Source organism: Patella vulgata, chromosome 5 (assembly GCF_932274485.2).
Source record: "Patella vulgata chromosome 5, xgPatVulg1.2, whole genome shotgun sequence".
Lineage (NCBI taxonomy): Eukaryota > Metazoa > Mollusca > Gastropoda > Patellidae > Patella > Patella vulgata.
The window spans coordinates 36,519,305-36,533,607 of NC_065883.2; the positions used below are offsets into that span (position 1 = coordinate 36,519,305).

At 34.5% G+C, this 14,303-nt stretch overlaps 1 protein-coding gene across 2 annotated transcripts in view; it reads left to right on the forward strand.

Moving 5' to 3' along the window:
- The window catches only part of LOC126820670 (DNA repair protein RAD51 homolog 1), a 75,673-nt gene that overhangs the window by 23,147 nt on the left and 38,223 nt on the right, over positions 1-14,303 (forward strand). The window contains exons 1-2 of one of the 2 annotated variants that reach the window (XM_050548801.2): positions 1,438-1,539; positions 6,902-7,041. In XM_050548801.2, the coding sequence (XP_050404758.1) occupies positions 6,952-7,041 (90 nt within the window). In that variant the 5' untranslated portion in view covers positions 1,438-1,539; positions 6,902-6,951. Of the gene's footprint in view, positions 1-1,437; positions 1,540-6,901; positions 7,042-14,303 lie in introns of those variants that run through there. The other variant, XM_050548800.2, reaches the window with a different exon arrangement.

The window sequence follows — 14,303 nt, forward strand, 5'->3', positions numbered from 1 at the left end:
AAAATAGCGTAAAAAGTGACACTTGCAAAATTGACCATTTCTCGGCAACTGCTCATATTACAAACTAATTTTGAGATAGATTCTCTTCGTATGAATTAATGCTACAAGTTTATGAAAATCACAAAGAAATATTTTAAAATATGAAATGCCTGAATGGGTTGTAAATACATGTAGCTCAATTTTACACCATTTTCACCTTTAACTCGAAATGGCGCAAAAATGAAATCGAAATTAAAAAAACTGCTCCCGACTTTTTTTGCTCCTTTACATGGCGCAACTTCTTACTTTTTACTTATTTTTAAAAAATAATATTTGCTTTTGAAAAGACGTTCCTAACTGCCAAAATTGTAGTTTTGGTCAAAATTACGTCATTTCCGCTGCTGACAGAAAGCTTTATCGGTAATAAAAAAGTTGAGACTTTGCACCATTGAGCATATGAACTTTGTTTTATACAAATCGAGCAATAAATAATTAACCTAGAACCCATAAACTGAATTAGCCAATAGCGGGCAAGGTGAATTATCGATACAAAATTTTTTCATATTTTTGCTCAAATCACATGACCCTTTAATTATAGGTAAAGCGCCATAAAAAAAATATTCATAAATAAAAAAGTTTTTTGTCAAAATTTAAATTTTTAAAATTTGCCGCCTAATATCTTCAAAGATTAATTGATAATCAAAAATCTAAACAATCGTAGCTATTTGCCATGTCAAAATGTATCAAATGTTAAAATCCGACAATTATTGTTAATATTACGGCAATATTTAAAAAAACAACAACTTTGTTGATTTCGGACATTTCGCAGTGTCACAGAAAGTTCGAAATAGTTTTAATCTCTAAGTCACACCCACTTTTCCAGTAAAACCGAAGACATCGAGTTGATCCGACAAATAGTTTCTGGGATATGCTCAAGTGGAAAGAAAAAAATAATAATAAGAAGAAGTGTGAAACCCTAATTAAATCCCAAAATGTTGTAATGAGTTTATCTTGCCACACTCATGGATTAAAAAGTTAGAAATGAAACGAAGCTATTACAGCCAGCTCTGAACCCAAATCACTCAACGCCCAAATCAAAAATTAAATCAAAGAGTGCAATAGGAATTTTTGCTCATGTTTGCTATTAAATAAACACGAAAGTCAAAGCGCGTAATGAGTGTATTTTTACTTGGCTTTATATACCAATTCATGTTTGTATAATGCCACGTGGAATGCTATTTATGACGTATATTTGCTGAGACATCGAAACTCACGTGCGCGAGACTACATTCCACTCATTTCAGAAAATCTCACGGACGGTGCATGTTTATATAAGGACAAATAATTGACCATTGAACCACTCTACTGGTGGCATATTGACTGACAACGAGGTATCTTTAATTGTTAGCAATGTATCTGTCAACATGTCAATAGCAGCCGAAGATGGAGCTGTATCTGTAAATATGTTGCTAATATCTGGCCATGGAGCTGTAGTAATATTAGGTGTTGTGTTCTCTGGTTTTATTTCATTTTGATGTTGTCAACGGTGTACTTCACTGTGTAAGTGCACTTATTAACTCTAATTATTTCTGCCTCATACCGTCTTGTGGCCAGATCGCCATTACCGGGTCGCCAATTTTATATACTGTGGATTTAAACCTTTTTGTTTTCATTTTATAAAGTTGGTTGTGGTTCCTCACCATCTGTTATATAAAGACAGCACACAAGAAAACAAATGAAAATAATGTCTACCATGAAGGTTACAAATAGAAAAAGTTCATAAAATTGTGTAAAGTAGCTTGCCAATATTCTGAATGCTAGCGAACACAAAAAGTAAACGATTAGAAAAATATTCTTGTCCATAGCATCGTGACCCGAAAAGACAAAAAATATACATTACCATAACGATCATTGCCAATATGATACCACTCGCCATTAAAAAAATCAAATGAAATAACCTTGCAGATGTTATTTATGTTGCGAATTTTATTCATAATCATATGATATTATCACATGCAACATGCAGAGTTTGGATTTTTATCAAACACAAAAGTCACAACTCTTCATAACATACATGTACATAATTGAGGATATAAATGGCTTATATTATCGACTCTTTATTACATTAAACTTGAATTAACGCTCGTACCACGTGAAAATTCTAGAGAAACCCGCCATTTTGTTGAATGGCTGGAGATGGGTAGTTCGGAGCTTCTGATTGGATAGCGTGGGTCAAGTCAGCCAATGGGAGAGCGGGTTCTAAATTGTGATTAAAATCTGTGTCAAGGTTCATGCACTTGCATTCTACAGTACAGAGCGTATAGATAGGGTATATAAGGCCACTTAAAGTCAGTCATAGTCGAACGGTCGGGGGTGCGAACCTCAGCTGGAATATTATTTATTTCACTCTGTGGTAAGCATCTCAAGGGGAGACTTTGTCTTCGGTGATCAGCAAGTTCTGCAGGAATAACCCATTATTCCGCTCGGGGCAGGTTCGATCTCCGGGGTAGAGTTTTACCTTTAGTCCTTAAGGCTAAGACGGGCGTTCCAAACTATAGGGAAATTGTTGGTTTATTAGTAGAATTATGAGTTACTAGTTATTTCACGGGTTCCGTTTGGGTGACGTAAGATTTGTTGTCTTCTTCTGTGCGAATATTATCAGTTCGGGCTGAGGCAGGCATAAAGTTGTGATGTATATATATTTATTAGTAGAATTATGAGTTACTAGTTATTTCACGGGTTCTGTTTAAGTGACGTAAGATTCGTTGTCTTCTTCTGTGCGAATATTATCAGTTCGGGCTGCGGCAGGCATAAAGTTGTGATGTATATATATTTATTAGTAGAATTATGAGTCACTAGTTATTTCACGGGTTCCGTTTGGGTGACGTAAGATTCGTTGTCTTCTTCTGTGCGAATATTATCAGTTCGGGCTGAGGCAGGCATAAAGTTGTGATATATATATATTTATTAGTACAATTATGAGTTACTAGTTATTTATGGGTTCCGTTGGGTTGATATAAGATTTGTTTGCTTTCCTCTGGATGAATATTATAAGTTCAGGCTGAGGCAGGCAAAGGTTATGATATTTATAATTTATTGTAAAGTTACGAGTGTTTAATTATTTGAGGCTTCCGTTTGGGTGATGTAAGATTTGTGACGTCCCTCTGGATGAATATTATTAGTTCAGACTGAGGCAGGCGTCAATTGTTGTCAATATCTTTCCTAAGTTTGATCCATTCGGCTGTTTCATTCGGAAGATATAGAATTTTGTGTAGACGGGACCCTCAGTTTCTTGTTTGCTAAAGAGACATAGTTGATGAACTTAGCAGAGTTCTTTTATTTCAGCTGGTTCACCATTGGAGGGGAGAAGACCAACAGTTACGAACGCACGTTTCGGTCTTTCAGTTTTTGTATTTTCCGAAATAAAACTTTGAAACTTTATAAATGTGTTCTCTTTTCCTTCAGTTCCCTGACATCCTGTATACGAACCTGGACTTCCGGTTTGCATTAAGGTCGGTCACACCCACCGCTCGAGTGCAAATCGATAACACCCCGTCCTGTTACATTTTATTGAAATTGTCTGATACGCTCAAGGTTTTACTTACATTTATGAAAACAAACATTAAATTAGTGATCTAAAATATTGCTGAGATCGGAAACACCCGTGGAATGTGGCAATACCTGGAAATCGGCACCGTGTCTGATTCCAAAGGGATGCTACTCCATCACAATACGGGTACAGACCACAGTTAATAACTGACTTTGACAAAAGAAAATGGTGCTTGTTGTTCAGTGTGTATTTTTAGATTTATAAGTGTTATTTAAAATGCAGATGCAATTTTTGAAAATTGAATTAACACAGTCCATTATAGTTGACAGCATTTAGTGTTCCATAATGCTTGGGAAGAAAATATATTTGTACCTGTTAAATAAAGGTATTAATTTAATTTTATAGGATTGTGTATGTATGAATGATAAGTGTGATATTAAAATATATACATTAATAAATCATAAATACATGAACATACAGTTTGGTATGCATAATAATAGTGCTGTGCTGGCTATATAAACTTTTAATTGACATTTTTTTTAAATCTTTTGTATTTTTAGTAGTATGGTAGACCAGGGGAGTGCCAGCTTGGGAAGAAAAAAGTATATTTCATGTTGATTTATTTAATACAGTTAGCTACATTGATTATATTGTATCATTATTGATTATGTTTAGTTCAAATTATTATTTAATTTTCTGTGCTGGTATTTCAAACCTCAGAAAATAAACTATTCAAGGTATGTGTCATGTGCTTGTATGGCTGTGTTGATACATAAATAAGCTTCATCTAGCTCTTTTCGTTTCTCAGATATGGAGTAGGGCTGAAAATGGAAGCAAAATGGCCGATTTCGCGAAAAGGGAGGTCTGCGAATTGGCGTTACTAAACGGACAGTAACTCTGTCAATTCTGCTCCAATTTTAAAAAAAATTGGTGTTGTTACAATGCTGAGATGTGTAGCTTTGGGAAAATAACAAGGTTATCGACAACAAATTAATATTTAAAAATAGCTGCTTGTAGCAGTTCCAGTTTACGTAATTATTTAATCTTCTGTACGGTTATTGCAAACATTAGAAAATAAACTCCTCAAGCTATGTGTAATGTGTTTGCATGATTGTGTTGATGTGTAAATAAGCTTTATTATGACTTTTGGTTTCTGAGATATGAAGTGGGGTTGAAAATTGAAGAAAAATAGCCAATTTCACAAACAAGGGGTCTGCCAGTTCGTGTTACTAAATATATAGGCATTAACTCAGTTAATTCTGCTCCGATTTATAATACTGAGATGTACAGCTTTTGGAAAATAACAAGCTTCTGAAGAAGAAAATAATATTTAAAAAAAGCTACCAGTCGCTATTATGAGGAACCAAAACTATATATGGCATAAAAGAATAAAGGACATAACATATACCCAAATGTTTGGATTAAAAAAAAAAAAACGGAGTATTAATTGGCATTGGTGCTTCCTGGTTTAGGAGAAGAAGGTTTGAAACACGGATGGAGTTGTGATAGTTATGTTGATATTGTTCGAGGACATCCATGTGATGATTAATTTAAATTTGATTTACTTCAGAATTCATAATTAAATATCACAACCACCAATTAATTTTATGTCCTGCGTCACTGGTCACTGTACAATACACAGTATACTACAAACTCTAAAATATGATGCATGTTTTCAGAAATAGAACAAAAAAAATACTTTTTTATTTTAACTTACTGTTCAAAATGGAGTTAGCTGCTTTCTGGATTGACTGTCACATGACAAAATGTGTGTGCAGTCCATTACAATTAACTGAGGGCATCAGAGTAGGCCTTTATCACACGACTTTGTGTGCTGAAGGTCACCTTTAATGTCGGTCCCCTTTGAATTTAAGCAAATAATTTATATACTCTACGGTAACTGTCCTCAATTATGAGGCCCGACACTCAATGCAAGTGTGTATGGCCACACACGTATAACAAGAGATTGCATATTCGATATGTGAATGAAAAGGGAAAGGCGGTAATATAAATAAATGTATATGAAGAAACTTAATGCATATTTGTATTATCCATTCTAATTGCGTGCAATAAGAAGTTATCTACCATTAGGCCACAAAATCCTCTGCTTTGTTTATAAATTATACTGGTACATTGTGTATTTTATAACTTAAGATGGGGGGTGGGGGATATGCCTACTATGCATCTAGTATTTATAAAGATCATGCTCGAAATATGTCTGCATATGTTACAGAGTGTAAGACGTGGCATGTTACACACCCTAGAATACTGTTGGTAACTGCCTGTAAGACCTGTATCCGTTACTAATCATATGTTGCAATGTGTATGTCTTGTGCATTATTATACACCATGTGTATCTGTTGCTGACATACAGACAGGACATGCATATGTTACTCCATTTATCTGTTACCGACCGTAACCTTCATCTATTACTAAGACCCACATCGTGTACGTGATATGGATTGTAAAACATGTGTATCTGTTACTGTTAGACACCATGTTTATCTGTTACTGTTAAACATGGCATGTATATATTTATAAGTCACCTTGTGTATCTGTTACTGACTGTAAGACACAGCATTTATTCAAAGCGCTGTTCGTCACTCTGAGAATTGACTGTCACTTGTGTAACCATTAATTGACATAAACGAGGACACCTTAAATTTAGCCGATACACACAACAATTTTTCTTGATAAAAACGCTAAACACACCGATACACCCCGACAGTACAGAACCGCTTTATTGAGGTATGAATTATAATCAAGAGATTTTTACAGATTTATCTATTTTGGGGCTTCTGAGCATGCCTGGACGTCCTCGATTCAGGCCATGTCCGCAAATAGGTTTAAATCTTAATTTGTGGCCTCGATAAGGAAAATCCACAAACACACACACACACATACTGAGCCTCCAGACTAGCATTCAGGGAATTAATAAAATAAATATTTCTTGTGCATTATCATATTTTATGGCACCTTAACTTACTGTTTAATACTATGAAGTATGACACACGTCTCCTAATCATTAAAGTTTGACAATAAATGGCTTTGATAGTGCAGTAAACTGAATTTGTCTCATATTAGATATTTATAGTTATAGTATATGGACAATGCAAGCTGACATTGGATTCTCCCTCAATCAAGTGAAATGATAAACAAGTCCGTTTTTGCGGCATGGGGTAATTTTCTTCTAATTAAAATGTTTTGAGAGGAATTTGAAGCAAACTTTTGATAAATTAGTTTGAATATGTGTTTTGTTTAAATATATCAACAAATCACACAGTTTGTATGTGGGAAGGCATCTTGAAGAACTTATTTTAGCTAGCACTTTGTGTATTTTCATAACTTATTTTTTTTACTATCCTCTTACAGAATTATTACTCTATACTAGGTTATAGATAATAAAAAAAAGGATATTTATCATGGCTATGCAGACAGAAAAAACTACAACAGTTGCTGAAGTACAAGAGGAAGAAGAAACATTTGGGCCTTTGCCTATTTCAAAATTAGAGGTAACTATTAAATCAAACTTACTGGAAATTAAATATTATTTCTCCATGTAAGATCAGTTAGAAAAATAGTATTGAATGAATTTAGTCCTCATTTCGAGTGGATATTGGTCTAGCATGTCTATTTCTAGAACACAGCCATTCAGCCAAACACATAAGACAATAAAAAAATAGATCGGGAGCCCAGAGGGTCAACCTAGCTGAAAAATGTACCAATTTTCGCCTATATGGTATCAATGCATGCATATCTGATACCTTAAAAATGTCAGTCTGCCAGTTAACAGGTGGTGGGTGTGGCTGGGATTCTGGGCATGAATTCTTGAGCTAGATTACATGTAGCTCAAAAGTGTACCTCATGAAAACAGCACAGCAGTGTACCTTACATCTTCAAGTATTACAAAAACACTCAGACATTTCTAGTGGTGAGGTACCCCTAGATAACAAACCTTAATCTCTCAACCCTCCGTGTTTCGAGATAAGACATGAGGCCATTACCTTCAACGTAGCACATGCGGGAGCGATTCGCACCCGGCATTTGTAAACAAAATTGACAATATTTTTAATAAAAACAACAATTGATTATTGTTATTTATAATATTTCTGCCAGACCCAACTACAATTAAGCATATAATCCTACCTGAAACGGGTACAAATCGTCGTTTTTAAAATCGAGGCGTTAAGCCGTTACTAAGACCGCCATCTTTTTAAATGATACGCTGTCAACATGAAGGCAGGGCTTAATATAAGGCTTTTATAACAGCCAATCAATAGGGCAATCTAAAGCTCTGTAACTATGAATGGATTTTGATGGCGGTGAATGTCAAACAAAAACAATGCTTCATTAATTTAAACGCGAATATTTGGAGTTAGGTGACAGTTGTGCCACTACATTGGCCTCTGTAAGTTTAAATAATCATAATAGCATAAACTTATCTTATTTTAAAGATGTTACATGCATTAATAAAGAAATTGAGTTTGCCACTTGGAACTAAAGGCATCCAATCGTAGCTAAAAACAAACACATCAGTATATCTGTAGAAGGCTACTACAGTCTATAGTGACTTGCAGAAGCAATCCTGTTGCGTTGTCTCCCTAAGTCAAACACGCGTTCAGTTTGTGAATAGGTTTATTACGTTTATTACATCATTACGTTGCATTGAAATACAGGTTTATTTATTATTCGTTAATAACACACACACATTGTAGAAGGCTTAAACAATTCAATGTACAGAACAGTTCAACAAACGAACTTGGGGTTCAACAAACGAACGCGGTTTCACTGAAGTTATAAAAATAACAGTGAACTAGACCTGCAAGCAGCACTGAACCGGCTTTCAGGAATCAGATAGGAAGTGTGTCATACAATAGCCCATTCATCGAGCTACCAAACGATACTTTAGGTGTTTTGATCAGGTGACACCCGACCGTGAAATCACGATTTTTGCAAGAGCACCGATTTTTACTGGGTTTTTTTTAATATCGAATATTTTTATGACTACGGTTTCATCGGTGCCACGTTACCCTAAACATATGTCACTTCCGGTACCAATGAAACCATTAAACAGGTTTCAAATAAAATGGACGCCAAATCAACCAAATCCAGCAATATCAATTGAGATCTACTCAAAACAAAAGAAGAATAATAATAATAAGAATTTTAACAAAAACAATAGTGTTTCACACAAGCTACGCAGTGTGAAACCCTAATAATTTTAACAAAAACAATAGTGTTTCACACAAGCTACGCAGTGTGAAACCCTAATAATAATCTTAACAAAAACAATAGTGTTTCACACAAGCTATGCAGTGTGAAACCCTAATAATAATAATAACTAGAACTGCGATGCAGTAATGACGGGTTTCACCGGTGCCACGTTACCCTAGACATGTCACTTCTGGTACCAATGAAACCATTAAAAAGGTTTCCACATAAGCATTGCACACATCAAATAAAATGGACGCCGAATCAACCAAATCCAACAATATCAATTAATTTTATACATGTTACATGTAAGTGTACAGTACTTCCGGTGATAATGAAAATGTTCAATTAGTTTTATGAAATCAGAAATGGCATAAGGCATCACATGGTGAAAATTTCATGTAAATCGAATAATAATTGCCACTTTTATAGACTAAAAACCTTGAAAAGTGACTTGTATAAAACTGTCTATTGCTCTGCAACCGTACAAGTTTGTATGATCATATGGGTTCAATCTATTTGTTGATTGGAATCAAATATCATAATTTTAAAACATTACAAATCAGGCTCATTTGAATAAAATATCTGTTTTGAAAGCTAAAAATATATTTTTTGCCAAAATGACATTACTTCCGGTGATATTGACAATCTTAAACTACTTGTATGAAATTGTAAATGGCATTAGGTATCACACAGTGAAAATTTTATGAAAATCGAATAATAATTGACACTTTTATGGACCAAAAACCTTGAAAAGTGACCTGTTGAAAATTGCCTATTTCTCCGCAACTGAACAAGTTAGAAACAATTTTGTGAAATCTATATGACCTCATGAATTTTATTAATATGTGAATGTAAACCAAAAGTTAAAATTATTAATACATATTAAATAATTCTTGGTTGAAAAAAATATTGATTTTAAAAGTTAAAAATGCATTTTTTGACAAAATGGTGTCTTTTCCGGTGTCAATTTTAAATTGTAATCAATTTGATACGACGCATACTTGCTTTTTGAACCAAATGGTGTCACTTTTGTGAAAATCCAATAATAATTGACTATTTTACAGGCAAAATAACGAAAACTTTGACTTATGCAAAATTGCCCATTTCTAGGTAACTGCTTATATTACAAACAAATTTTAACATACATTTTCTTCGTATGGATTATAACTACAAGTTTATAAAAGTTACGTAGAAATATTTTACAAATCTGACAAGCCTGAATGGGTTGTAAATAGGTCAATTTTACACCTTTTTTCACCTCTTAATCAAATTTGCTCGAAAATGAAATCGAAATTAAAAAAAACGATCCCAACATTTCGTGCGCCTTTAAAGGGCACACTCTTTTAGTTATATCAGTTTTTAAAAGAAATAATATTTGCTTTCGAAAAATGGTACCTAACTGTCAAAATTGTAGTTTTTGGTAAAATTAAGCCACTTCCGGTGCAGACAGATATCTCTATTGGTAACAAAAAAAAAATGACAATTGAGACAACGGAGTATATGAACTTTGGTTTATACAAATCGAGCAATAAATAATTAATCTAAGAATGAAAAACTGAATTAGCCAATGGCGGCTAAGGAAAATTACTGAGACCCCAAAATTTCACACTTTTGCCCAAGTCAGATGACTCGTTAATTTTGTGTAAAACACGACTAAAAAATATTTATAAATAATGTTTTTTGTAAAAATTTAAATTTTCAAATTTCAAACGACAAAAGCCATAGATGAATGCTCGAAATTGAAAAATGTGAGATAGCCATTGTCTCGGAAAAGATTCAGGCTTTCCAAAAATGTGAATTGTTTTAAAATAGGTAAAGAATTGGCGAAACCACGGCCGCTTTTTGATTTATTGCTACCGTTCAAAATTCGGCCACTTCCGGTCTGCGCAGAAGTTTCAAAAATACTTTATCAAGTAACCACCACATGGTTTTCCAATAGAAAATTTGATTCCAGATCGATATCTGTTTCCGATTTTGGAGATATAGGCTCCCGCGGTAAATAATATAAATAATAACTAGACCTGCAAGTAGCACTGAACCGGCTTTCAGGAATCAGACAGGAAGTGTGTCATACAATAGCCCATTTATCAAGCTACCAAACGATACTTTAGATGTTTTGATCCGGTCACACCTGACGGTGAAATCTCGATTGTTGCAAGAGCACCGATTTTTTTACTGTCTTTTTTTTTTTAAATATCGAATATATATTTGACTACTTCCTGTTTACGGATCATTATCAGGATAGATTTAAAAAGTGGTATGGGAATTTAACTTCCTGTACCAGAAGTTTCAGAAAGATCCATTGGACAGTTTTACCTCCCTTATACCATTAGAAGCAGATTTTTTTCAAAGATTGTGGTCCATTTGGACCATTTATACTATATTGAGGCTTTTAAATTTGGATTCACACCATAGACCACCGTTAGGACTCTAAGTAACAGAAGTTTTAGAAAGGAAATAAGAGAAGTTTTCGAAATAAAAGCGTGTGAATAGGCTCCAAAAAGGAAAATAATAGATTTTCACCGTTAATTATATATTGCCTAACCCGCTAATTTTTACCATTTAGATGTCACAAGATCGTCCATTGTTCGAACTATCCAATGACACTTTAGTTGATTTGATTCGATGAAATCTTACGTGGTAATCACTTTTTTCGCACGATCACCATTTTTTTACTTTTTATGATTTTTTTCTCAAAATATCGGATATTTTTTCGACTACTTCCGGTTTTGGATCATTGTCGGGATAGTTTTAACAAGTTGTTTGGTTACCTAACCTTCTGTACAAGAAGTTTCAGAAAAATCCATTCAGCTGTTTTCCAAACAAAGAAAAATAGAAGAGCATTTTCAGTAATTTAATAATTTTTCAAATTTTTTCCAAGATTGAGGCTCTTTTTCGACCACTTATATTATTTCAATGCTTTTATTTTTGGATTCACGCTATAGTCCATTAATGGGGCTATCCAGCGATACTTTAGTTCTTTTGGTCCGCTAACATCTGATGGAGAAAACAAGTTTTTCGCAAGAGCGCTATTTTTTTAAAACCTATTTTTCTTCATTTTTTGAATACTTCCGGTATGGAGATTATAGTTGGGATAGTTTTAATAACCAGATTGGCTTATCAAATAGCCACAGGGCTATGTAATGAAATATTACATTGTCTGATCAGATAAAATGCCCCTGGGAAATCCTATGTTCAAAAGTGTCAAAAATATCAAAATGTCAAAATATCGAAAATTAAATTTCAATAACTCAATACATATTATACATGGTTAGAATCGTAATTAGGACAGCTATCTGAATGTATAACTTTAAAATAAAGAAATAATAGAGCATTTCTAAAATTTGACGATTTTTCAACTTTTTTTCGATTTTCAGTCCGTTATTTTACCTATTCCAGACACTTCAAAGTCTTATTGGATGGATTCATGCACACGACTACCGGGGGGACTCTCGATAGGGAAAGTGTAAGAAAAATCCTTGGAGCAGTTTTCGAGATATAGTCGTCCAAAAACACTCCAAATCAGAAAATACTTGATAGTCAAATCCCCGGGCTACCCACTGATACCTTAATTTCTTTAATCATGTTTTTCTCAAAAGCACCCATTTTTTGCGTTTTCTTCAAAATATTGGACAATTTTTCGACCACTTCCGGTTTAAGAATCCTTGTTGAAGTTGGATTTGGACGATAACTTCCTGTTCCCGAAAGGTCGATTCGGCCGTAAAACGAAACTCGGGCTCACAAAATGGGCAGAAAATAAAGGGTGATAACTCTGAATGAAAGTTTTATTACTGGAATCGGATTGCCTTCAAGTACCCAAAAATGTAGGTCAAATTTGAAAATTTTGAAAAATTACAAATATTGTCTCCTAAACAACGTATTTTCAAATTTCGAACGACAAATGCTATAGATGAATGTTCGAAATTGAAAAATGTGAGATAGCCATTGTCTCGCAAAAGATTCAGGGTTTTCAAAAATGTGAATTGTTTTAAAATAGGTAAAGAATTGGCGAAACCACGGCCGCTTTTTGATTTATTGCTACCGTTCAAAATTCGGCCACTTCCGGTCTGCGCAGAAGTTTCAAAAATAGTTTATCAAGTAGCCACCACATGTTTTCCCGATAGAAAATTTGGTTCCAGATCGATATCTGTTTTCGATCATGGAGAAATAGGCTCCCGCGGAAAAAAATAATAATAATAATAATTTTAGTAAAAACAATAGTCTTTCAGACAAAAGTCTGAAAGCCTAATTACAATACTATTACAATGAACAATATAAATCAAAGATATAAAATTAACTGATTACCAAAGCTTTTGGTCTAATGGAATATGAAATTACACTGTCCTAAGATTATCAAAACCCTGCGTCTGCCTCATTTGGCAAGTTGCCAAGTCTTACAGAAAACCATGTACGGGACAGCCATAACTTTTAAGTACCTAAAATCATGTACATTAGCAATACATGAATTTGACGTAAAAATGCTCTACAACTTCTTATAACATATTCACAACAACGTAAAATCCACTTACAACTTGTGACAGGACTTAGGGACGTTAATTCATTGTTGTGTTTTCTTTTTCTGCTCTATCGGTAGCCATTATGACTTGGTACATGGTTACGCATAGTACAAATTATGCACTAGGATTCTGCAGCGTCTAATTTATGGAAACTGATCAAATGTTCATGCATTTATGGACTTCTGCCGTAACAATGGGGTATCTCTGACAGACCCCTTCCACAAATAAATTCCCTTTCAGCATTGCAATTGCTCTACGGTAAGTGGGAAAATCTGCTGGAGAAACTTGTAGAACACCAGGGAAAATCAGAATCTGAGTCTTCACTCCATGGATCATCGTCTGACAGGTCTTGGTCGAAATTGGTTTCACCAGTTCCCACCAAAGTATCTGTCTCATCTAGAATAATTGTCTTGTCACTGTTAATGCCGGGATCATCAGCACTACCTTTGTTTACATCGATGTTGTTAGCCTTACCCGAGGCCGAAACTAAACATTTTGGAGCTAAAGGTCCATCAAACCATGTTGGTTGCAAGAAGTCTGCCTTATATGACCAACCATAATCAGTAGGGAACTGACATTGATCAGGAGATGCTGTATGGGCATGGCTCCACAAAACAGTGACGAAGTGAGCGCTCTGCAACTTCTTCTCAAGTTCTTGACATGATGGTGGCAACAAGGCACAGTCAATCTTCTTAACATTGGCCAGTGCGTTGGCATGAAAGAAACAAAAGCAATAAATGAGAGTGGTATGGGTTAGGGTTAGGGTTACGGTTCATATGTGACTTAATCTGCTTTTGGTACCGTATAGTTTACCTTTTCTACACTCTTAAAATGGTTAGACAATTAGGATGGAAAAGACAGATGTCATTCCATAATGTTAGTGATTAACTATGTACATGTACCTTATCCACCTTTGCCTGACATTTGCATCAGTTTTCTGTAGCGTGCTTCATCCACATCTTGGTCTTTGGATTGGCAATAAACTTTGCAGATCTAGACATACTCTGATGCAATATCCAACTATCCAAGTTGACATCACCACC